This window comes from Eucalyptus grandis, chromosome 3 (assembly GCF_016545825.1).
Source record: "Eucalyptus grandis isolate ANBG69807.140 chromosome 3, ASM1654582v1, whole genome shotgun sequence".
Taxonomy (NCBI): domain Eukaryota; kingdom Viridiplantae; phylum Streptophyta; class Magnoliopsida; order Myrtales; family Myrtaceae; genus Eucalyptus; species Eucalyptus grandis.
This window is the reverse complement of record NC_052614.1, coordinates 62,452,470-62,476,264: the sequence shown is the minus strand read 5'-3', so window position 1 is coordinate 62,476,264 and position 23,795 is coordinate 62,452,470. Positions and strand designations below refer to the sequence as shown.

At 41.0% G+C, this 23,795-nt stretch overlaps 4 protein-coding genes across 13 annotated transcripts; all 4 read right to left on the bottom strand.

Moving 5' to 3' along the window:
- Positions 1–1,390: 1,390 nt before the first annotated feature.
- LOC104438313 (venom phosphodiesterase) lies at positions 1,391–3,681 on the bottom strand. The gene has a single exon (XM_010051428.3). The coding sequence runs from the start codon at positions 3,361–3,363 to the stop codon at positions 1,837–1,839; it is 1,527 nt and encodes a 508-aa protein (XP_010049730.2). The 5' UTR covers positions 3,364–3,681; the 3' UTR covers positions 1,391–1,836.
- Positions 3,682–3,930: 249 nt separating this feature from the next.
- On the bottom strand, positions 3,931–8,770 carry LOC104438314 (glutamate-rich WD repeat-containing protein 1). Its single transcript, XM_010051429.3, has 12 exons — positions 8,444–8,770; positions 8,125–8,291; positions 7,869–7,947; positions 7,361–7,537; positions 7,144–7,242; positions 6,247–6,415; positions 6,050–6,156; positions 5,812–5,951; positions 5,643–5,715; positions 4,865–4,980; positions 4,625–4,742; positions 3,931–4,531 (listed from the first exon to the last, which is right to left on the bottom strand). The coding sequence occupies exons 1-12, from the start codon at positions 8,489–8,491 to the stop codon at positions 4,400–4,402; spliced, it is 1,425 nt and encodes a 474-aa protein (XP_010049731.2). The 5' UTR covers positions 8,492–8,770; the 3' UTR covers positions 3,931–4,399.
- A 5,088-nt stretch (positions 8,771–13,858) lies between these two features.
- On the bottom strand, positions 13,859–18,321 carry LOC104438166 (hypothetical protein). Of its 9 annotated transcripts, none has more exons than XM_039308000.1 (12): positions 17,949–18,321; positions 17,800–17,856; positions 17,628–17,679; positions 17,448–17,521; positions 17,223–17,353; positions 16,883–17,000; positions 16,622–16,786; positions 16,211–16,527; positions 15,516–16,112; positions 14,704–14,817; positions 14,342–14,409; positions 13,859–14,120 (listed from the first exon to the last, which is right to left on the bottom strand). In XM_039308000.1, exons 1-12 carry the CDS (start codon positions 17,971–17,973, stop codon positions 14,117–14,119), a joined length of 1,722 nt encoding a protein of 573 aa, XP_039163934.1. In that variant the 5' UTR covers positions 17,974–18,321; the 3' UTR covers positions 13,859–14,116. The 9 variants fall into 9 exon arrangements, with proteins under 9 accessions (XP_039163934.1, XP_039163935.1, XP_018727053.2 ...); XM_039308001.1 differs by having other exon boundaries at positions 14,704–14,826; positions 16,253–16,527; positions 17,949–18,319; XM_018871508.2 differs by having other exon boundaries at positions 14,704–14,826; positions 17,949–18,317.
- A 410-nt stretch (positions 18,322–18,731) lies between these two features.
- Positions 18,732–22,151, bottom strand: LOC104438317 (protein STRUBBELIG-RECEPTOR FAMILY 3). 2 transcript variants are annotated; one of them, XM_010051439.3, is made up of 3 exons: positions 21,822–22,151; positions 19,165–19,523; positions 18,732–18,934 (listed from the first exon to the last, which is right to left on the bottom strand). In XM_010051439.3, exons 1-2 carry the CDS (start codon positions 21,988–21,990, stop codon positions 19,195–19,197), a joined length of 498 nt encoding a protein of 165 aa, XP_010049741.2. In that variant the 5' UTR covers positions 21,991–22,151; the 3' UTR covers positions 18,732–18,934; positions 19,165–19,194. The 2 variants fall into 2 exon arrangements, with proteins under 2 accessions (XP_010049741.2, XP_010049739.2); XM_010051437.3 differs by having other exon boundaries at positions 18,732–19,523.
- Positions 22,152–23,795: the final 1,644 nt, after the last annotated feature.

Below are 23,795 nucleotides of genomic sequence, written 5' to 3'. Positions count from 1 at the left end.
ACGCTACATATATAATGATATACACACACCACTAATGATGTATAAATTAATTAATTAAAGAATTAATATCCGGCTTTTTAAAATAAGATTCACCCAAAAAGGGACTTGGTGATGATATCATACCTGTCTATTTCAAGTGAATATAAAATTGTTGGAGTTCCTTTTGGAATTTACAACATGAATTACTCACTGTGTGATCCAAGCCTTTACTCTGATCTGCGCTTCCCAATATTAGAAAGATCGGAGTATAGACAGATCTCCTGACAAATTCATCTTTGTGTCAAAGCAGAGACCGAGTATTAACAGACAACAGAAGAAGACAGTTCTAATGCAGTAGCCAGCACATCAGAAGCTGTGAAAATTCTCTGTGGATTCATGTCTTGGTTCATTGTCTCCATGAAGGGAGACACGTTTCTCTTCTTCTTTTTTTCCTTCTTCCACATGTTGAGTTGAGTTGAGTTGCATTATTAAGTTTATCCACGTCCAGAAGAAAAGCTGGATCAGCCCACCGTCCCCCCCTAAATAAACGGCCATGACTTTGACAAATGAGAACAACAATCGCGGAGCTATGTTAGTTTTTTGTCCCTTATATAATTGGTAAAAATTTCCTGATGACTGGGTTGCGTTTGCGTCTGGAGAAGTCGGCACCAGGGCACGTGGAAGATGTTCGTCATGTTTGCGTTTATCTCACTCATAAAGACATCTACTGCTGATTCACACAGAAATCTCGTTCAAGCACTCCCTTCGTAATGACAGATTTTCCTTTGCCTTAGGTGAAATCAAGGTCTATGAGCCATAGCCAATTGGAAGATCGATGCAAAGTTAGTCATAACAACAGAGAGAAAGATAACCACAGAAAGAAAGATAACCATCTAGGATCTGTGCGCAAAACAGGCGCACGGACATGGCTTCAAGATACGATTTCACGTCTAGGCCATCCGTCTAGGCTTTGGCTCAAGTCTTTTGCATTATCCATGATGTTCATGAGGTACTTTGTGGATTCGAGATTTACCTACTCTAGGTGGAATTACTCGCCATTGAAAATTTACGGCAGGAAAGACACGATGCAAAGAAGAAACCAAAAAGGATCGATCTTCCACACAAAACGGTTTTCTCATCAGAAAAATTCTGCAGATATGAATAAACAGGAAACGCTCCACAAGTTAAACAGTAACACATTTTGAGTTGTAATTTTGCCTTTACCACATCACCAGCAGCTGTGGCGCGACCACCCGTCCCCCGTTCAATTACCTCTGTCTTCACCTCCAGTTTTGCTCCCACCTCCATCAATACAGCCACTAGCAAGTCACTGTTGCTGCCACCAGCCCACCACCACACCCACCTCCACATGGAACCCCTGTCTAGCTCAGGCAACAAATTCTCAAAAAGCTTTTGGCGTGTATACGCATGAAATGTCGAAATTTATTATCTCAAAAATCTACCTTCCAGGACGGAGTACTTAAAACAAATTACAACCTGAACACAAGGATCGTCAATCGCTGCCACCAGATGCTGCTTCGGCAACATGTATCATCGGTGTCACATAAATCATTTACGTTCTTACAAATTGAGCTCATAATGAATGGAACTGACTTAGGCAAATTAAAAGCATTCCACTACTAAACTTATATGCCACATTACTAACCGATGAGTGATCCAAAGCATTCTAGAACCTCACCTTCCTAGTGAACCGCCCGATTTCTAGATACATGCCCGTTACCTAGGCAAACCCCTAGATACATGTCTTCCGCATTATATTACAATGCTCGCTTTGCTTCGCTGATGTCCTAGAACCGGTGAGGTGAGGCTGATCAGAAGCTGCTGTAGAGACAAGCATCACGGGCTAGGCAAAAGAATAGAGCTCGCAAAAGAAGCAGTTCCATTATTTGCAGCACCCTGTATCTTCAAAATTGAAGTGACCACGTTGTATATCTGAACGTTTTCAAAAGATGGGACTTTTTGCCCCCTAGCGAACTCAGGACCATGACCAATGAAGATTGTCCTCATGGAGAAGATATCATTGTCATAGCCGTGCGCTCCTCCACATTCCTGGTGCTTTGTTCTCTTCTGTTCCACCTTGAATCCCTCATCGATCAACCCTATTATGGGCGGAATCCGATCACTCGCCACATAATGAAGCCTACTTGGCAAGTCTTCCTTGAGATACACCTTCAAATACTGTCCATTCATAACTTTGCCCGATCTCAATCCCTCGTTCATCTTCTGAACGACATCTGCTGGTGACACACCCGAAGGCGGACGGATCGCCAGCAACGGAGAGTGAGATTGCACCCAATTTGCCGGGATATCAATCCAAGATTTCAAATCATCCAAGAAGATCAGCTTTTTATCACAAGTCCCAACCATCCCATGATCACCAACCATGATTATATTAACATCCTCGAAAACCCCTCTCTTCTCTAGACCCTCGATCAACCTCCCAATCATCCTATCAATATTAGCAACCGCCTCGGTGATCTGAGGATCGTCAGGCCCAACCTGATGACCCTGATGATCAGGATCCTCGAAATACAGGGTCATGAACACAGGCATCTCGCTACTAGGCATGTCGAAATACTTCAAAACTGTATCGACCCGCTCCTCGAACGGCACCGAGCCATTGTAAAACCGGCAGTAACCCTCAGGGCAAGTCCAGGATCCCTTATTAACCTCGGACCCTGGCCAAAAGTAAGTGGCGGCCTTCAACCCATGATTCACCACGGTCTCCCACAGCGGCTCGCCGAGCCACCACTTGGGGTCATGACTACCCATGTTGAAGGTGTCCCCATTATGAGGATCCACAAAGTGGTTATTGATGATGCCATGAAAAGCAGGGTACAAGCCAGTGACAATGGAGTAATGATTAGGGAAAGTTAGAGTAGGGAATACCGGAATCAGGCCCGCTTCGGCCTCGGTCCCGTTCGCGATCAGCCGGCCGATGTTCGGGGTCGCGGTCTTGAATTGGTACCCGAACCGGAACCCATCGGACGAGATCAGAAGAACCACCGGCTTCTGCAGCTTCTTGAGAGGGCGAGCCGTGGTTTCGATCGAATCGGAATCGGAACTCGACGCCTTCGACGCCGCAGGCGCCGCTGCCGCCGGCGCCGCAGAGGACGCGGCAGGAGCGGAAGGCGAAGGTCTAGAGAAGAACAGGAACGCGAAGGCGCCGGCGGCGGAGACCGCGACGCAAGTGACGAGGATGAGAGAGACGAGGACGACGGTGGCCGCAGGCCTCTGAGCCGCCGAGGCCTTCGGTTTCGTCGACTCGTCGGCCGAGTCGGTGTCGAACGAGAGGAGAGCGGTTGATGGGTTCGGCGGGTCTTCCTCCTGGTCGAGATTCGTGGGTTGCTTGTCGGAACCCATGTCGCAAGATCGAAGCTTTCCCTCCGGAGAGAGCTCCAGACCCTCTGCTCCGCCCAAGAATTGCAGAAATTTTTCAAGAATCGATCAAACGAGGCGGGCTCTCGATCTGGGTCTGCAGCTGGTCAAGAGATGAAGTGAAAACGAAGGAGGGTTTGGGCGGAGATCGATGGGCGGGTGAGGGGTCGCTGTCGGAGAAGACCAGACCGATCGTAGTCCTATCGATGGAGTCCGAACCAAGGAAGGGAGGTGGTGGTTTCGTGGTGGTGCGCTCTGAATCCTCCGCCACGTGTGTTTTTGGCTGTGATTGGACAGTATTTGGTAACGTATTTGACCTTGAAGACATTCGAGAAAGTTTATGTAAAAAATCTGTGGGAAGTCGTTGGAAGAACGGAAATGATAACGACAACCGAATTGCCGAACACTTCATCCACCAACTTCCAGTCATCTGGACAACTAAAGATTGGAGATCTTCTGGCTGAGATATACCAGTATATTCCCTCTTCTCCACCTACAAGTACACGCGTGTTTGAAGCTACTTTTCTAAAAGAAAAGCACAACCCACCAAGCAAACCAGAAAATTAAACCACATGCTTCAGATGAACGTTACAAATTCAGACTCTAAAGTATCCGTATGTGCATTAAACTTATGCCCATGCTTATGATAAAAAAATCTCTCAAGTTACCAAACATTCCAAAATATCGAGGATGGCCACCACGACCGAATTTTCTACTGAAAATTCCCAGAAACCTTCGCATGGGGAAAACATTACAAGGGCGGGACAACAAAGCTAAGCATAGCAAGGAAGACGAACCGTACAAACGAAAAAAAAAAAAAAAAAAAAAGACGCAACTCGCAGTTATGAGCACGATATGTTGCTGCATCATCTACTGTGTCAAACTTGCTCATCATTGCATCACAATGTACACAGAAATTTGCACTGCGGTTTGTGCGACTCCATGGTTGGACAGCCCTTAGGCCTCTGTTCTTTGAAAAATTAGGCCGGGTGTTGGGTATTGTTCGGTCTCGGTCAAAATTTCAGGCACCATCTGAAGGAAGAGTGCTCTGTATGTTCGAGGGCATCAGGATGTTAAAACCGTCTGCTGCAGTAGATACAATCATTCCTGGAATCTGAGCATGCCAATGCAGTTCTTTCAAGTCCTTTTGTCCCTGTTAACAAAGCAGAGACGGTTGAGCATGAGGAAACGAAAAGGGCTACTTCTAGAGAACACCTAATACACGTGCCCACGACATGCATCGTACCTGGTGAACAAAGAGGAGCTGCGGAGGTAAATCCTCTGGGGCATTCACTTGCTCTTTCGTTTTGGCTTTAAACTCTGCCTCCTCTTCCTCATCCTTTTCCAAGGAAAGATCCCAGATTCTGTTCATCAACGCTCAAGAAAGAGAGAATTCAGCAAGAGCATCAAATCATTTACCATCATCGCATTGAATAATTGACATTTTATGCTGCTTCTGCAGTCCCCGATATGCATATTAACTTACGTGAGCTGGCAGTCAGCCGATGATACTGCCAATGTGGAGGCTTCATGTGGGCTCCATTCGATTGAGGTAACCGGGTGTTTATGATACTCGAAATGAGCAACCACAGAATCACCTTCCTGCCGAAAGAAAAAAAGCCACAACATAGTAAGGATCTAAAAGTTTTCAAGTACTCGAGCAAAAATATTTATGATTCCCACTTGAAGAGATCCCTTTAAAGTCCTACGCTTTTATATGACAACGTAGAGAAAAATATGCCTGAATAAAACCATGCAAGAAGCAGTTAATAAAGAAAAAGCATCCTCATGGGGAACAGACCATCTTCACAAGATTAAGCACGTGTATCCACAAAATGCAAGTAAATGAGCTTTGATGCATACCAGGGCAGGAAGTTTCCTCTTGGAGGTTATGAAATAGAGAAGAAGAATTAAGAAGGAAGAGCAAAAGGCGAGAAACTGTTGTTAGCTAATAAAAAGAATCGAGTGCAGGCTAACTTGACAGGAAGCTGCCAACAGACCATCACATATAGGTCAGAATGCACTTCTGAAGAACTAAAAACATGATCATAGCAGATGAAGAAGAGCTACTCAACAGAAAAATCGCTAGACAAAGAAAAAGATTGGATAAATGTTTTCTGTTAAGGTGCCGCTTGAAAAGGCAATCAGTATCAAAGTAAGTAAAGCTTTTATCGAGGCTCATGCAGTCATGCTCTAAAGGGTTTCCACAACATGTCACCTCCTTCCGACCTATGAATTGAAAATGCTCCATAGATAAGAAATACCTTGAGTAATCTAAGATCATGAATTGAAAATGTCCCGTCATCACATCCAGATGCCAACATACAGGTAGCCAGCCTAAACAGATTCAAATCATTCCCAGGTCAACAATGAGATCAGCAAGGCAGAGGTATAAATGAGGGTGCATATAGGACATACTAAGGGTAAACAAACCTGTTCCATGAGATCACATTCACATCAGCATCATGTGCCTTAAAAGAAGCAGCTGGTGTCTTCCCTAAACGGGTATCCCATATCGCAATAGTTCCATCGACTGAACAAGAGGCAAAGACATTTTCTTCTGTGGGGCTCCACTGCAGGATTGATAGTAAGAAATTGCTTAATATTAAATGGCATGAAAGCTGGTGCTCATAGTTCTGTAGTTAACTGGAGGAAGTGTTCATAAATGTACTTGAAGATCTTCAACACTTGCAGCATGTCCAATAAATGGAGTGGAATCAACATTCCATGTTGAACCGGATGTCGGTTCCCAAAGATGGATGCTATTCTTGCAGTCCCCTGCAAGTGCAATTAATACAGAGACAACCAATCACACTTAGCAACAATAGATTAAAAAATAGATCTCATAGGAACTTGTATTGCCATTACCAGATACGAGCCTCCCAGGTACAAGAGGACTCCAATCTAAGGCATAACCTTCATCTTTGTGGCCGCCAAACTTCACTAATGGAGCCTGATTAAAAACTGAGGAAGCTCCCTGGCTGACATCTGCTTCTGATTCAGCCAATGCATTCAAGTGGGTGCTGAAGTCCCATATCTGCAATAACACAAGCATAGACAACTAAATAAGCATAACAAAGGTCACTGAGGTGTCCTTAAATATCTCATAGTCCACGTGAAAATCAACCAACACCTGCCCTGCCCGCACAACATACACACAAAATTCCACAACCAGAACGTGGAGAAAGTTTTCTATGCTGTTTAGAATAGTTCCAATAAGAAAACCTAGTCAATCACCATTTATTATGCCATTCATATTCTAGTGGGTGCATAAGATGATTGCTTAGATAGACAGTGGCAGGCTAAAGAAGGTGCTTAAGACAATGTCAACACTTTCATTTCACAGCAAAGATATATGCCAAGGCTCAACAGTGAAGAGATCTCTCAGCACGTAATGGAATAAATGAAGAAGTTATCCAATACTAGCTGGTGATAGGTGGTGTTATGTTCCTTATACATAAGAAGAAACTGGTGATCAAAATAGGCAAGTGTACATAAGGAATGATGGCCACATCAGCTCATGCTACAAATAATACCCTGGATCTGATAAATGAGAATATCTGCAAAGAAGAAGAAGAAGAAGAAATCTTCTTCTTTGTCTAGAAAAGTTTGAGGCTACCATTGATTTATCATTAAGAAAAAATGACCTAATTAAGCAAAGAGGAAGCATTTAAACCCATTGCACAACGCCTTCTTCTATCAAGTATCTCAATTGAGGCATCAAGCCAACAACCAATAAGAATCAAATGTGCAAAACCTACTCACTTGCACATGTCCAGAGTCTCCCCAAGATGCACAGATATGGGGATTTTGATTCATAGCTCTTATTCGATTAACACATCCTTCATGGCCTACTTTTCTTAGCTGCCAATAAAACCAAAGATCAAGAGTCAAAATCACTAGGTGAAATCACACCATATTTCCCAAAACAGTAAGCTTGTCATAAGGCTCAGGAAAATGCCCTAAGGGAACAAGAGATTGCCTGCAAAATTGGCGTCCCAGATCCACCAACTTCATCGTCGCTATCTTCATCACTATCACTGCTGTCACTCTCCTCATCGGCATCATCAGTAGGTTTGGATGGCACCAGTTCACGCCTTTTACCAGTAATGTTGCTTACTTTAAATATCCCAATTGAGTTCCAAGTAGGTTTCTCTGCCTGCAAATAACAGTAGTCCCGTGACGATGGAAACTACATAGCCAGTGATAAAAATACATAATGCTGTGAGTGACACTAAAATAGATAATACTCCTCTAATGGACCAAGAGCTTCATGAAGCAAATTTTCACCCTACCCACTAATGACCGATAAAGGATTCTACCGCTCCTAATAATGATATTTCTCAGGACAAACAAAAGCTCCAAGCAGAAAAAAAAAAAAAAAGGCAATGCCCAGAAAGACAGCATAAAAAAGGCTCTCGGACCTTTCCAAAGACCATATCTCCCATCCATACACAATAACCAAAAACTGAATCAGCAAAACCACTCACCTGAGTTCCAGCAACAAAGTAAACTTGATGTGGAAATTCAGTGCGAACCAAACCCAGTGTATCACGGACAATGTCAAAACTGCCACAAGAAATCAACTTTCAGCAAATGCACTCAACAAACAAGACTAAGTAGCAAATACAATCATCCGAGAATTTCCGTTTAAATAAAAGAAAGATTTTGAGAATCAATTCACATGACTCTCTATTTCCCAGCATTTGCAAGCGGACAGGGACAACATCCACAATCCAAAAGCACCTGAGGCAAGGCCAGCCAATGTGGAAGGCATGAAGGGAATTGTAAGCAGACGGGTCACACTGAAGCTCTTCTCCTTCCTCCAACTTGTCCACGCCTGGCTGCCACACCTTCGTAGGCATTGAAGGAATTGAGGAAGACGAAGACGACCCATCTCCGTTCTTTGATCCCTGCACTCCAAAAACCACCAAGGAGCAGCCTTTTAGCAACTGGGATCTACGAAACACTTTTTCTTGAAAAGGGTAAGCGCGATTCTTCCATTCGCCATCCACCCGGATGTCAAATTGAGACGATTCTTGCGAATTCGGGGAAAAGATCGGACCTTGTTCTTTCTTTTGGCTTTCTTGGGGTTCTTTATGCTTCGAACCATCCTCGTGGTCGTTCGATGGTACCCGTGCAGAGAAACGCGACTGGCAACAGTGCCGGAAGGTCAAAGAAGTTGGTGACCTGATGACAGGGAGCCGGCGACCGAAGCCCCGGTGAACGGCGGACAGTTGGTCAGATCTAGTATGGATCGTACATGGACGGTAGTTGGAGCCGGCGGCTCTCTTAGGGTTCCCGGGATCCCTGGGAAGAGGATCGAGTGGGTTGAGCAGAGAGGGTTTTTGGGATGTTTGCTAGGGTTTATGCTTCATCAACCGCTAAAGCACTTGCCAGCAGCTATCCATGGTTTTAAGAGTTTTACCCCCATCAAATTCACGGATTTGTAAAACGACCCAGTGTGAATTAGCTTTTATACACCATGATTTTTTTATTTTTTTTTTGACTGCCATTTTTGGCTGAGCTGTAATTAAAGTTTCTGTGAAGTATTCAAAAAAAAAAACATATTTGAAAGTTTTTTTTTCTTTTATTGAGATAGATATAATAAGTTTATATATTGTTAAGTTATATTAGACACAAATTTTTGAGGTGTTAAACTTTAGATTAAATTTTGATTGTTGAACTCTAAAGGCGCGCATGACAAAATTTATGTTTCTTAATTTGTATGTTTTTTTATTCCCAAAAATTGGAATAAAACTGTTTGGTAACGCATTTGATTTCTCATTTTCAAATATATTTATATTTCGGAAATAAAAAATTGAAGAAATCGAAAATTTTTAACTTCTTAGTTTAAAATAGAAATCGAAACTAAAATTTTTAAAAGAACATTGCACTTTCTTGCTAAATTATTAACCACAACTTAATTTCTTTTTCTTTTTTGCTTATTTTTTTTTTTTTTCAATTTTTTTTTAATTTCCTCTTTAGGATGAAAAGCAATTGAATGGGTCCCCAATTTTCAAAAACAACCAAAGTTCTTAAATGCTTACTTAAAAATAATGGGGCTATTTCCTTCTAGAAAATGCATGTGCATGGCTAGTTGAAGAAAAAGTTCTTACATAATAGGTGAATAGAAACGTGCCTAGAAATTTAACCTTATTTTTTTACAAATTCAAAATTCTTGCAAAATCAAAATAATTAGATTGTTACACAATCTTGAATTTTAATTCGAAGGCAAGAGATTCAAGAGAATCTCTCTCTTTGCTATGCAAGGGCCATTAAAGATTCATTGAGCAACAATAAAGATATTAGGGATGGACAACTAGACTGATTTAATTTGAGAATCAAAATAAACCGACTTCCCTCGATTGGTTCCTAACCATAAACGTTACTTTAAGGTAGAATTCTCATATATTCCTTTATATCATTAATTTTATTTTGTTGATAATCTTGTATAATACTTGTTTTTATAAACTCCATCTTATAGGCGCCATGAATGGCCCATATTCATACTTCCGCGCTCTTATCCGAACATACGATAAGCTTGCAAATGATACATTTACATTGACCGAGGAGGAAAACCAAATAAATACGCTTAGGAAAACAATTGCTAATAAAATGGCGCCAGAAATTTCCATGAAATTGTATTTTTAACTTTTGTAATGTATTAGTATTATTTCGACTATTATTTTGTATTTGGGGATTTTCTATGTTGTTTTAATATTATTTCGATTATTATTTTATATTTGAGGATTTCCTATGTTGTTATCTAATCAATTTCTATTCCTAGAAATATAAATTTTATTTTGTTATCAAACGAATTTTTGTTTCAGAAATATAAATTTTGGTCGTTATCAAATGGATTTTTTCTTTCGAAATTTGTCCTGGGAATAGAAATTAAAAAATTGATTTCTAGTCAAAAATTAATTTTTATTTTTGAAATTTTGTCACAGCCTAAAAGTGAGTCTTTCCCAGCATTTGCAAGCAGACAGGGACAAAGGGTGCGTTTGGGAACCACTTCCCAAAGCCCCTTGAGTCCAAAGTCCTTTGGGCAAAAAAAATGGTGTTTGGCAAAAAACTTTGGAAGGACTTAGGCAAAATCTTAGCATTTTTAAAAGTTTGGCCAGGTGGGGGGTTGCGCGGGCTTTTCAAAGATTTTCGGCATCTTTGAGGAGACACTGTTCACCTTTTTTTTTTTTTTTTTTCCAAAATTGTCCTCATGAATTTTTTTTTTTTCCTGGTGCGTGCCCTTGGATGAACACTTGTTCATCTTCTTCTAGGCGAACCACGGCCTTCTGAGGACGCCGCGACCTAGGTGATCTTCGTCGGAGAGTCGGGCGACCTCCGCATGGAGCTCGCCGGGCCGCACGACCCATCTCCTCGCCGGTGCCGGGTGGTTGCAACCAAATCAGGTGTCGAAGGCTCGAGCGGCGACCAGATCTGGGTCGCGCGACCTCACCACCCCCGGATCTGGGTCGCGGCGGGGTCGCCCGACCTCGCCCCAGATCCGGGGGCGGCGAGGTCCTCCTGCGACCTCGACGCCCCCGGATCTAGGTCGCCGGAGGTTGAGGCGGCGTCGCGCGACCTCGTCGCCCATCCGGGTCGCCGGAGGTCGAGGCCGCGCCACGCGGCGCGCGCGACCTCGCCGCCCCGGATCCGGGGTCGGTGGAGTTCGGCGGAGGTCGCGCGACCTCCTCGCTGCCCAAGAACCGGGTCCATTGGAGGTCGCCGGTGGTCGCGGAGGTCACCGACGACCACCGCCATTGCCGGTCATTTTTTTAAAATTTTTCTTTTGATAATTTTTTTAACCACAAAATTCCTTTGTAAATGTTAATTCCCCAAACACCATTTTGCTCAAAGTACTTCACAAAGAGCTTTCAAAGTACAATTTACCAAACACACAGCGTTTTGGAAAACACCTTTAACTCAAAAATATTTGCGTTTTCCTAAAACTTTCCCCCAAAGTGGTTCCCAAACGCACCCAAAACCCACAATCCAAAAGCACCTGAGGCAAGGCCAGCCGATGTGGAAGGCGTGAAGGGAATTGTAAGCAGACGGTCAAACTGAAGCTCTTCTCCTTCCTCCAACTTGTCCACGCCTGGCTGCCACACCTTCGTAGGCATTGAAGGAATTGAGAAAACGAAGACGACACATCTCCGAACTTTGATCCCTGTACTCCAAAAACCACCAAAGGAGCAGCCTTCTAGCAACTGGGATCTACGAAACACCTTTTCTTGAAAAGTGTAAGCGCGATTCTTCCATTCGTCATCCACCCGGATGTCAAATTGAGACGATTCTTGTGAATTCGGGGAAAAGCTCGGACCTTGTTCTTTCTTTTGGCTTTTTGGGTTTTTATGCTTTGAACCATGTTTGGCTCGTGGCCGTTCGATGGTACGCGTGCAGAGAAGCTGGCAACCGACGAGTGGGTTGAGCAGAGAGGGTTTTTGGGATGTCTGATTGCAAGGGTTTATGCTTCATCAACGCTAAAGCACTTGCCTTCAAGCAGCTATCCATGGTTTTAAGAGTTTCACCCCATCAAATACACGGATTTGCAAAACGACCCCAGTGTAAATTAGCTTTTGTACACCTTGACTTTTTTTTTTTGTGACTGCCAATTTTGGTTGAGCTTAATTAAAGTTTCTGTGAAGTATCCCAAAAAAAAAACATATTTGAAAGTTTTTTTTTTCTTTGATTGAGATAGATATAGTAAGTTTATATGTTGTTAAGTTATATTAGACGCAATTTTTTTTAGGTGTTAAACTTTAGATTAAATTTTGATTGTTGGACTCTAAAAGTGAGAGAAGTTCAAAGAAATTGTGGACAAAACAGCTATCGATTGGCTAGTCACGGGCCGTTCGATTGGATCGTGACCGCGCGGCAACTCGGGCACTTTAGGATCGGATTGGATCGCCAAAGCATCTAAGCCAAGCCTTACTTGGTCGAACGCTCACTTGCTCGCCTTACTCGGATCGTAGAGAGATAAAGGATTTAGAGAGAAGAGCTCTGGAAAGAAGTAGTGGATGTTTACAAATGAAGGAGGACACCATTTTTATAGTTGAGGGCCTCGGATTACAACCATTGATCTAGAATTCTACCGGCGGACGAGATCACACCGCCTCAACTATCGACATAAGTGTTCAACTACTAGATATAAATGCCAACTACTAGGCATAAATGAACCTAGAGTTTTCTAGAAACTTTGGGAGAAAGCTCGTTGGGAATTCGAGCGAGCACAAGAGGTCTACCACGGTCGACTCCGGGGAACCTCTCAAGTCGTCTTTCTTTTGTTTCGTGACAATTGCATGTTACTAAGGCTACATTTGTTTGCATTTCTTTTTTCTGTTTTTGAACAATTTTTTTTTTTTTGTTTTAAAACTAGGAAACGCATGCGTTTTTGTTCCAAAATTATTTTTTTGTTCCCAAAAACACATCTCAAATGAAATAAAAATTAAAAAAAGTTCTTTCTTGTTTCTGGAACAAAATTTAGAAATACTTTTTTTTCTTTCTTTTTTCTTTGGCCAGTCGCCAGCCTCGGCCAGGGCCGGCGACGGGCGCATCGTAGGGTCGGCGACCTCGCCGGCGTCACTGGTCCCCGACGAGGCCGAGCGTCGTCGACCCTCTGGCGGCTTGGCCTCGCCTTAGCCGGGCGGGCCGATGCGGTGGCCGGCGACGCCGAGCCTCGCCGATCGCCGGGTGAACTCGGCCTCGCCGGATTTAGGCGAGCTCGAGCTCGCCCGGCCAAGGCGAGGCCCTCATCAGCCGATCGCCGGCCATGGCCGAGGTCGGCAATCGGCCAAAAGAAGAAAAAAAAAAAGGAAAAAAAAAAAGAAAAAAATAAGAAAAAAATAAAATAAAAATATTAAAAAAAAGAAATAAAAAATTATACAAATTTACCAAACGTGTTTCTGTTCATTTTTTTCCCATAACAAGTTTACCAAACGCGTTTTTTTTTGTTGAAAAATTGTTCCCGTAATAAAAACACTTTTTTTTATTTACGTTTCCCTTAATTTTTAAACGAAATATTGTCAAACGTGTCCTAAGATGATAAATAAGACTAATATGTTGGTTGTAATTTGTAAATACTACTTCCTTTCTAATGACTTCAAGGTGTCCTAACATTTTAGCAATTGACCGGAATTTAATGAATCACAATACGGTTCTCCTCTCATTCCTTTGATAATTAGTAGGCAATGGACATTCATAATTAATCTCACACTGAATATCACAATTCAAACATAAAATTGTGCGATCTAATTGATATCAGTAACATGCTTAACATTTATGATTGTCGAAAGATTGCCACTGATTAACTGTATTGCATCCATTGGATCAATTAGCACGAAAGTCAGAGGAGAGATTTAGATGCAAACTTTAGCTTTATAATATCCCGTGAGGAGTCTTATTTCTTTCCTACAGCAGACATTTGAATTGTGCTGCGATCACCAGACAAAACCTATGGGGTATACCAGTGAAGATGGCGAAGAAAGAACGGGCTCGAGAAGGAGATGATCTACTTTCAAGATCGTCGAGTTGCTTCAAGAATGAATGTACAGTTGCAACTCTATGATGCTTACACAAAGATCTTTCACTCGTAAAATCAGGCGAGAAGAAAGACGGTTCTGATAACTTTGGCAGATACTATAGAATATGAACAAGCAGATATGAATCCATAACCAGACACTGTTCTAGCTCGATCATGTGATATTTTCCCCATTAGCTTCTTCGCCACCATGCAATGTTATCTGCAATGCAATGAAATTGGCCGACATCAGGAATCAAGACCGACAAAGCAGGCTGATAAAACTGTCATATAACAAGGAGACCCGTGAAATTATAAGACGTTTTCACAGGTTGCGGCCAATTGTCATGATCGTGGGATATTAGCAATATCTACATTCCGAAATTTTTCAGGGCAAACTGGCAAGGATAGATGAGCCTGGCCAAGGAGAAGTACGACAAGTACCTGTCTTTTCTTTGCCTGGTGAGCAGAACAAGAGCCCCAAATCCTACCATAATTGCAACTTTCATCACCTAGCAAGGAGGGAGAAACATTTAGCAGTTGACGGGATGGTTGTTCTTTCAGTTCGAGCTGTGTTTTTTTTGCTGATTATAATGTGCTGTTAATCGTTCCAGTTAATTCACAAGTCACTGAGCAATAACACATGCGGACTCACCACCAATCAGTCACAACCATTTACAGATTTCTCACTATTATTCGCCATGTATGAAGCAGAGCATTGAAAATCTCACCGAGAACTAATGATCCAAATTAGCTTTTTCTTATGAACATTCTAGTTGAAATAGTAAAATTCTGCAAATTTCCACCTGTCCAATCGGTCCTCCAGAAGGATTGGCGTCTGTTGAACTGTCAGTTTTTGGTCTAGTCTTTGTGTAAGAAGTCCTCTGGTCTTTCTTCATCTCGTTTCCATTTCTTTTCACCTTCATATGCTGAAAGTCATTAATGAGACATTCACAAGGCTTCAAATCCATCCACTAATTAATGCAGGTATGAAGGATTGTCAAAAACAGCTATTTTAGATCTTATATTCCGTAATGTAGTCTGTCAAACTCAGTCATGAATGCTTCTAATGCCAATGTGTACTTGCTAAATGAATCTCGTTCAACAAAGCTGGGATTAGCCATGCTTAAACATCATAATATAGACCAACCAAGCATAATGTTCCAATATATGAAAAATCTCCAACTTGATGACATGCTTTCATACCCTACTAATGAAGTAAAGCATTGATTTCAATCCAAACTCAACATTTAAAAAAGATGAACGGCACAAGTTGCTGCTAACAGCCAGACATAAATAGAAAAAGACTATCACAACCTTATAACTATTTACATGTCCTTATAAGGCAATATTTTCATTACAAAGTTCCCTCAGGCTCTATAATCTTTATCGTGCGAGGTGAGCTCAAAGCCTTTAATTCAGAAGTTGGACATACTTTAGTTTTTTTTTTTTTTTAATCTCTAGGATATGCAACCCCGTACGGACACACCCACAATCAAACTTTTGTTCTTGCAACTCTTCACAATACTGTCCTGCTAATAGGTTTGAACCTAAGAGTATGGATGATTACAGCCAATTTATGGACCAAAAGACTGGAAGCTAAAAGTCATAAATATACCTCTCGAGCATTCTCAGGCATCGAAATTTTAATCTTCCCCTTCCATTTACTCGTTTCAATACTGCAGCATCCCATCAGATGCATCGCCTGTTTCCCTCCCGTAGTAATACAAAGGTTTCTGGATTCGTCAGGGAATATCCACACACCTGACCTCTCAAATACATCATGTTCCCCTTGGTAGCAACTCATTGACTTCACTTTATCATTCGAAGCTCTTTGAAATTTGATTTTTTGTGATTCTATAGAACCTATTGCTTTTCCACTCCTTTCAACCACATTGCCACTAGAATCATGTTGCTCAGAAGCCCAATCATGTAAACTATCTTGTTGACTCTCCGATGCTGTTAAATATGACTGCCCAGTGTCACGAGAAGATTTAATACTGTGCAGTGTTCTAGTTGGAACAATTCCTGTTGCACTTTGTGCTCGTTGCGACTCTTCCTTAAGAAAAGGACTTTGGACCTTCCGTGGAATCAGCTCAGCTCCTTTGCTAATCTCTATCTTAATTTTTTTAAATTGATGGTTAGCAATATCTTCTGTTCTGGACATGCTTGGTTCTGTTTTAGCTGGTGGTGCTTTTGTATGAGGTTGCATATCCTGATTATTGCGATTGAGAGTAACATGTCATGAACATAAAATCTACTAAGCCCACAGCAACACTAAAATTAATTTTGGAAGTGGCACGCTAGATATACCTGAACTAGACTACTTTCAAACACACTTATCACTTTCCTTACATTGCTTGGAGTACTCTCGAGAGGATCTTGTGCCTCCATATTGCGAGTGACGCCTTCCTCAAGTGCAGGAAAGACCGAAGAAGTTTTCACAGTGGAGGAGGTTGACGTCAAGTGAGGAAACAAAGAATCTTTTTTTCCTTGAGAAGCTGCTGCAAGAACAGCATTATTTGGTGACTGGTTCTCAATATTTTTGAACATTTTCTTCGAACTAACTCTGGTCAGGCCTGAATCAATCCTCTGAAATGGAGTACTTGGTGAAGTATCTTCACTTCCATCTGTATGCTTCATGAACAGGCATGAAAACCATTAGAAAGAATTGATGCTTGAACTGCTCTTCATCTTGTCCGAACAATAGAAAAAACAGCTTACCCGGCATATGATCCTTAACTGGGATTATTTGCTTCTCACTAGGCTGAGTCAGTTTACAAATTCCAGATTTGGCATTGGCTACTTCAAAAGAATCTACTACTGAAGCGCCTTGTGCCATTTCTGCTTTGATCTTCTCAGATCCAACTTGAGGGTGTCCAAGTGATCCTTTACAGAGAGATGCGTGAACATCAGATAAACATGTTCTAAATGCTAAAAATCACTCAAAGGCTTCTGCTCTTCATAAAGAAATTAAGAGCAAACCTGAAGTTTCTACATTCCCTTCAGTGGCAACTTTTCTCCAAACAGCTGAAGCACTCTCGGTAACTTTAGAAGTGGGGTTGAGAAGTTCACCATGCTTCTTCTTTAGTGCAGATAGTCTCTAAATATTAAGCACACATATCAAACTACAATACACAATTAAGTAAATGCTGCAACAGAGATGATGCCATTTCTTTATGGCACGTAAACTGATTGAATTCCAGTGTATTGATTCAAATTCTTCACCGTGTAATCCCAAAACTGACAAATGAGGGGAGAGAAGCAAAGGGTTTAGTCCTGAATCATTAACGTTGCAAGCCTAGAGAGATGAAGTGAAGATTACCATCATTCGTATTCGATTCTGCTCTTCCTCGCTGAGGGTGAACTGGATCTTCAAATGCACTTCCCCACCCCCTTCAAAAGGGAAGAAATCATCCCAAAGGCCTTTCTCAACAACCAATTTGGTCTCAACACCTTCCTCCAAACAGAATAACTAAATCCCATTATTCTTACTCCACCAGGAAAGTAAAACTCCATACTCTTTTAAATCTAGAAATACCCACCGTACCTGTTCGAGACATCTCGTTTCCATCTGGGTCCAGTAGTTTCACAACCAAATTCTCACGGAGGGTAGTTAATGGACTGTACCAACTCAAAACCACATGTGGAATGCTTAATCAAAACATCCAATGGCAAAAACTCGAAAACCGACAAAGGGACAAAAGATTTGAATTAAATCTAGCATTACATTGAGAAATCACCATCATCTCCAATCTGATACTCCCTTTTCCCCATTGTTACTGCAACACCCAAAAAAAAAAAAAGAAGCTTAAATCAAGAACTTCAGAATCCAAACACTTCAATTTTGATACTTCAAGAGGATAATGAATGAGCAAAAGCAAGGAAATGAAGATACTAACCTTGGATGGACATGGAAGAAGGAGGTGATGTAGAGGGAAGATTAACAATATCCAGAACTGGAGCAAGAACTCAAAAGACCGACTCCTTTCTTAGCATGAAACTGAATGGAGCACCATAAAGTAATGAAGATCAATTTGCGTGATAGTACCTGAAATTTGAATTGATCCCGGCATTGAAAAGACACAGTTCTCACGAAAACTTCCAAGTGCAAATGGCTAGGAGCAATTGGTTTATGAAAATAGGGAATCCACTCTGTTCTGCAACTGCACCTGCCTGCCTGGAGGGGTAGAGAGGAGAAGAAAAAAGGAGTGGGGGAGGGTAGCGTTTGTGGTTGGACTTGGGGTAACGTTGCATGGAAGGGTCCCACGATTACAAAATTGCATTATTACCCACCTCAAAATCTGGAAATGAAAGATCTCATGTTTGTCTCACTCGGTCATTTCTTGAATCTTAGCCTGACCACGAGCGTTGTCTCTAAATGACAGTTACAGCAGTTTGGGTCGTTTGGTTTCAAGAACTTCAGCTGTTCTTTTCTGATCGCCAACGATGGTCAACCAAATATTATCCGAATTGCGGCTGTAGACTACTTCTGTATGATTACATCTGGATTTTAGAGGGAACCTCGACTCGTCAATCCCTTTTTCTCATTTTTCACATTTAGATAACCTGATCTTCTCCCCTCTCAAGATTTAAAATGTCGGAAATTCGAGTTCCCCATTAGCCAGAAATGTACCTCGACTGTAAGTTTGACGCAATGCCTGCGCTTTATTCCGGTCATTAAAGCCTAGTTACTTTCATTTGTATTTATGTCAAGTTTAGAAGATTAAGACACAGATTCCCATTAACACGAGCGACAAGAGTCTGAGAGAGTTTCTGATGTGTCCTGCTTAAAGTAGCACCTGAAAGAGAGCATAACACCATACAACAACGATGAAACAATTGTGAGGAGATAAAATTTCAACCTCACTAGCAACGCTCACGTGTGAGTTGATTAGTGGTCAAAGAAATAATGCTCTAATAGTTGTAAGGTTTCTCTTGGAGGAGCTTCTGGTGACTCTATATCAGCTCCCGTGCACTGTGTACAGCCCTCACATGACCGAAGCCGCCGATATTAAAGGCTTGGGTATTTTGCATCTTGCATGCCAAGAAACCACAAAAATGTGATGTCAGTTTCTCCCAGAGCTCAATAGAATTATTACTTTTTCCAGCTACAGCTGCAAAACCCGCCCATTCAAGGGAAGTGCTGGTCATGCAGCTCGAGCATAGCAGAAAAGCCTCGGCCGACCAGTAGATCATTAGTTATCGATCTACAAAAATGTGCATATCCTGAAAGCAGCTCTTGTAAGTAAAAAATGTTAACTAACCATCTATTGAGGAGGAATGGGAACAATTAGCTATAAATCCGGAATAGATTCTGCACGAATGAACTGTTTAAGGATGGCCTTTTCCTCGTCAATTTGCTTTTTCTCTTCACGGCTCTTGGGTTTCACTTTCCTTTTCTCTTCTAGAATCCATTTGTATAGCTCCCGTTTTTCTTCTTCAGGAATGGGCTGAAGAATTTTCACAGGCTCCCTGCCCAAGGACTGAAGGAGGGATTCCTCTGCATAAACATCCATATTTATTGGTGGAGAAGCAGACACTTCTTTTTCCGCTTTACTCTCTTCTACCCTACGGTCAGCAGTTTTAATCTTGTCCCTTTTCCCGGCTCGTGAGAAGATATAAGCTGCAATGTTCAAAGTCAAGAACTTCACAATCTATAACTATGCTTCATTTCTACATGAGTATGCAATGTCTTCTGCAATATTCAACATACAAGGAAGCAAACTTCTCGGAAATGCAGTCTACAACAATGAGGAACATGTCACTTTCAAGCTGCATATGTTACTTAACCTTTGCGTAAAAGGCGAAGATGGTAGAGTCAGACAATTTCATTCACCAAACACCCCTCATCTAAGCTTCAGGATTATCCATTAACTCCCTAGAGGGACTACAAGTCAAAAAATTGAAATTTGTCTTTCCAAAGACAGTTTACTCCAAAGCAATACACTGATGAGATGACTGCATATTTCCATTATTAGAATCATCATTGGGGGGCCCCTGTTGAGCCGGACTAAATATGAGCCAATTCATTTGGATAATTTCTCAACAAGAAGAGGTAATCATTCTTGGTGTTTTGATTCACAAACTTAAAATCAGCTGACACCAGGAAGACACTTTATGTCTATATTTGTTAAATATTGAATGAGATGAATTAAGTATTTCAAAGAGCAAGATAGCTGCAAAAAGAACCTACAATCTCCCCTGGCCTTTTAAGACAGCCCTAATGATCTCCACATCATTCACGAAAGCACCTAATAAACTAGAATGCAGGAGCCATGAAGCAGTAATGCTTCTTTCCACTTACCTTGCAACCTCTCTGAAGTGCCTCATTGTCAAGGTTGTGAAAGCAAAACATGAGCATATATGCAAAATAGCATTTCCATTATACCCAGATTAATGCCTTTACACATTTCTCATCCCAAAATTTTTTAGAGGAATTGATCAGAGTCCTCCTAAAACTCAGTCCCTACTTATCAAGAATGGCAATAATGACTACAAGATAAGAGTAGAGGATGTAAATTACCATTTTGCAATAAACAATGGTGCTTTGTTGCATCTGAGCTACTGGCATAACATGTGACTATTGTGAAAATTATTGAATTAGAAGAAGGAGACACTAGATGCGATAAAATTGACCAAGAGCCTCATACAACAATCAAAAAACTTTATACAAGATTACCCCCACATAGGAAGACACCCTCAAAGCTGAATCCCTTGAAGATACCTCACCAGCTCATCTCTGGAGTTCTTTAACTGACTTCCCTAGTTACCCTCAATGGGTGGAAGCGATTATGTTATGTATTTATAAGAGAAGGAGTGGACATTGAGAAGTGGTTGGTGAAATGAGGGATCCTCGTTCCTTAGTGTTGAATTTAGTAGGTGAAAATTATGGTGTAAATACAATTATTTTCATTTTTGAATTTGAAAGAACGGGGCTATTCTGTTCAGGGGGGATGAAAGACAAAGAAGTAAATACAATAAGAGGTAAGTTTGCTAAGTTTGCATAAAGCATGACCAAGATCCGCGATATGAAAGCCAAAATCAGAAACCTAAGTAGTAGTGATAGCCGCCCCTCAAGGCGAAACATATTTTCTCAAATTGGCCTCTTTGTTGTTTTTGGGTATTCAAAGTAGTTCTTAGGCTGCAATTTTACAGCCTTCAGTACCTGGAGTAAAGGGACTAAGTTTCACTAGTTTGCTACTTTGCTAGGTAAGAAAACTCTAGAGCAAGGGTTGTTAGGATTAGGCGCACAAACACAACGAAATAGAGTAAAGGCAAGAAAGAGAAATTGAAATGCAAGATTTATCCTAATTCACATTTAAATCAAAGCTACATCCAACAGAGAATTTCACTATAATTAGTAACTCCACCTCTCTGTTACAACTCTAAACTACAAGAGGAAGAGATTAAATATAAATAACAATAGCTATTCATGGGCCTAAGTTCAAATTATCAATAAAATACAAGTTCAAATTATAAAAGCCCTCTCACAGGGGTGCTGCCCCTAAACCCCCACCCACTCATTGGAAAACAGGACCCCCGTGCCTTTCTGTTGATGGGGAGTATGAACCACACTCTAACAAGAGTCTAGTGTCTATAAGCATAAATCCGGGACATAGAGAAGAATAAGAAAAGAGGAAGGTCTTCTCGCCCCAGAGTAAGCACACCTTTAACAAATGAATGGAACAGTTCAGCTAAACCCATCACACAAGCATTTCATCAAACAGGTAATGCACGAAACTCCAGGCCCACGATCAAGAACCGCTTTTTCCGCGCAATGCCGCGAAAAGATCGAAACTTGGACGTGGCAACACTTCTAACACGAGAACCAGCATGCCATAGCCACCTTTCCAGGTCGAATGCAACGATAGACCCTAACAAGAACGCGCGGATAGAAAGAGAAACAGAGAAGCGAACTGACCACCGAGGACGAAGTTTGAAATCAAGAGAAGGCGCCAAACGGGCTTGTAACGAGATGCTTGCGATCCCGTCGGAGAAGGCACGTCAGCCGCCGCCGCCGCCACAGCCGCCGCCGGCGTTGGCGGCGGCGGAGGAGGAGGAGGAGGTGGAGGTGGAGGAGGGGACTCCATCTGCAAATGGGTATACCCAAGATTTCAACTTTTGGGCTTCACTTGCGAGTGCGTGGATTAAACTCCGATTCAGACACAATCATCCGAGGATTGATTGTGGTTAACGGCTAAAACATGGGATCGAGCCTGCTGCTTTGCTGCGAAACAAGAGTTTCTTGTTGGGAAAGAAAAGCATATGTCTAAATAAAAATATTCCCTGACTAATGATATTAAAATAATAATAATAATAATAATAATAATAATAATAGATGTGACAATTTTCACCCACTTGCATGGTCAATGATATTCGTCTAGAGTAATACGGTGTGATGTTGTATGGCACACCGTTAATTATCGATTGTTGAACAACACTAATCGACAAAAAGATAAGTCAATTTATTAACGAATTTCATGTCGGTCAAAGTTTATTTCTATCTCCAAGGAAATATGGATATGTGATGATATTCCTCGAATATTGACCAACTTAAGCAAACAAGCTTCAGATCCAAAAAAAAAAAAAAAGAAAAAAAAAAGCAAACGAGCTTGTTCATAACCAAGGAATTCACTTCATGAAATTATTTAGATGGTAATTATTGAAAATCTGTTTTTAAGGGAAAGGCTTATTTTCAGGATTTCATTTTTATTCCCCATAGGCTTGATTAGTACTAATTCCACGCAACAACTTCAATTGCAAAAGGAATATAACACAAATAATTTTTAAAACTTTAGTTTAATGTGTAATGTGATCCCTAAAGTTTTAATTTATGTAATGTGATCCCTAAATTTTAGTTCAACATGTAATGTTGTTCATGAATTTTCAATTTATTTAATATAATTCCTGAATTTTTAAATATGTTCAATATAATCTCTAAACTATATAAAAATATTTGATTAACTTGAACATATACCGAAAAGTTTAGGGATCGTGTCGAACAAATTAAAAGCTTAGGTACTACATTATATATTGGGCTAAAATTTAATAATCACATTAAACAAATTAAAAATTCAAGAATCACATTGCATATTGAATCAAAATTCATGAACTATTTATATCATTATCCCATTATAAAAAGGATGCTACAGCTCTTTAAATCACAACTACAGCTACTTAAAAAATATGGGACTGACTTTTGGCAAGCTGTCTTACCCAACTTTAACGCGATTTTAAAGCATTTATTATCAAATGAAAATTACAACACTTCAATGTACAACTACAGTTCAACTATGGCTATATCAGATATATTTTTGGACCGTTCCAGCCATATTTATTCCTCGTGGCCCACAAGTATATCTTCAAATGAAGGAAGATTAAAGAATGAATGGAGAAAACCTCAATTGATCTTGCTTTACACCACTATAGGGGCTTAATGATTTGATCAATAGATTGTTGCAAGTGACTTGTAAATTCAGTTACTTGTACCAAAAAGTGCATACAAATTTGCAATTAGACCATCCATTGGGATTTTGACTCACCTCATCTTTAATCGATGCAATTAACAAAATATTTATTGGGCTCGGGATTTATTTATCTAGGTCATGTCAACTAGTATTCCCCCAATACTTGTTAAGACAAATATTTCGAAATAGTCCGATTTTCAAAACAACAATTCTAAAGATAGCCCAAGACATTTCATCTATCAGAAATTAAGGGTGTCATTTGTTCGTTGTTTAACAAGTGTCTCTAAAACGCTTGTCAATAAAATCCATTTATTTATTCAAACTTGGCCTCATACCAATAGAAGTAAATATGCTTATAAAGTGGTGATTTGCTAAAGCCCGTATAAAGGCGTGTAGCGAGTATCAACCTTTAAGGAGCATTTAAAGTT

Bases quoted from the DNA above. Each gene is read 5' to 3' on its own strand.
- LOC104438313 (XM_010051428.3), bottom strand. From the start codon at position 3,363: ATGGGTTCCGACAAGCAACCCACGAATCTCGACCAGGAGGAAGACCCG.
- LOC104438314 (XM_010051429.3), bottom strand. From the start codon at position 8,491: ATGGTTCGAAGCATAAAGAACCCCAAGAAAGCCAAAAGAAAGAACAAG. The intron at 8,292-8,443 runs GTCCGATCTTTT...TTTGGAGTGCAG, and splicing joins AAGCCAAAAGAAAGAACAAG to GGATCAAAGAACGGAGATGG. The intron at 4,532-4,624 runs GTACGATGCATG...CTTTGTTAACAG, and splicing joins AGCTCCTCTTTGTTCACCAG to GGACAAAAGGACTTGAAAGA.
- LOC104438317 (XM_010051437.3), bottom strand. From the start codon at position 21,990: ATGGAGTCCCCTCCTCCACCTCCACCTCCTCCTCCTCCTCCGCCGCCG. The intron at 19,524-21,821 runs GTCAGTTCGCTT...TGAACATTGCAG, and splicing joins TTCAAACTTCGTCCTCGGTG to CTTATATCTTCTCACGAGCC.
- LOC104438166 (XM_018871508.2), bottom strand. From the start codon at position 17,973: ATGCCGGGATCAATTCAAATTTCAG. The intron at 16,787-16,882 runs GTTTGCTCTTAA...CTCTCTGTAAAG, and splicing joins AGGGAATGTAGAAACTTCAG to GATCACTTGGACACCCTCAA. The intron at 16,113-16,210 runs GTATATCTAGCG...CGCAATAATCAG, and splicing joins TTGAAAGTAGTCTAGTTCAG to GATATGCAACCTCATACAAA.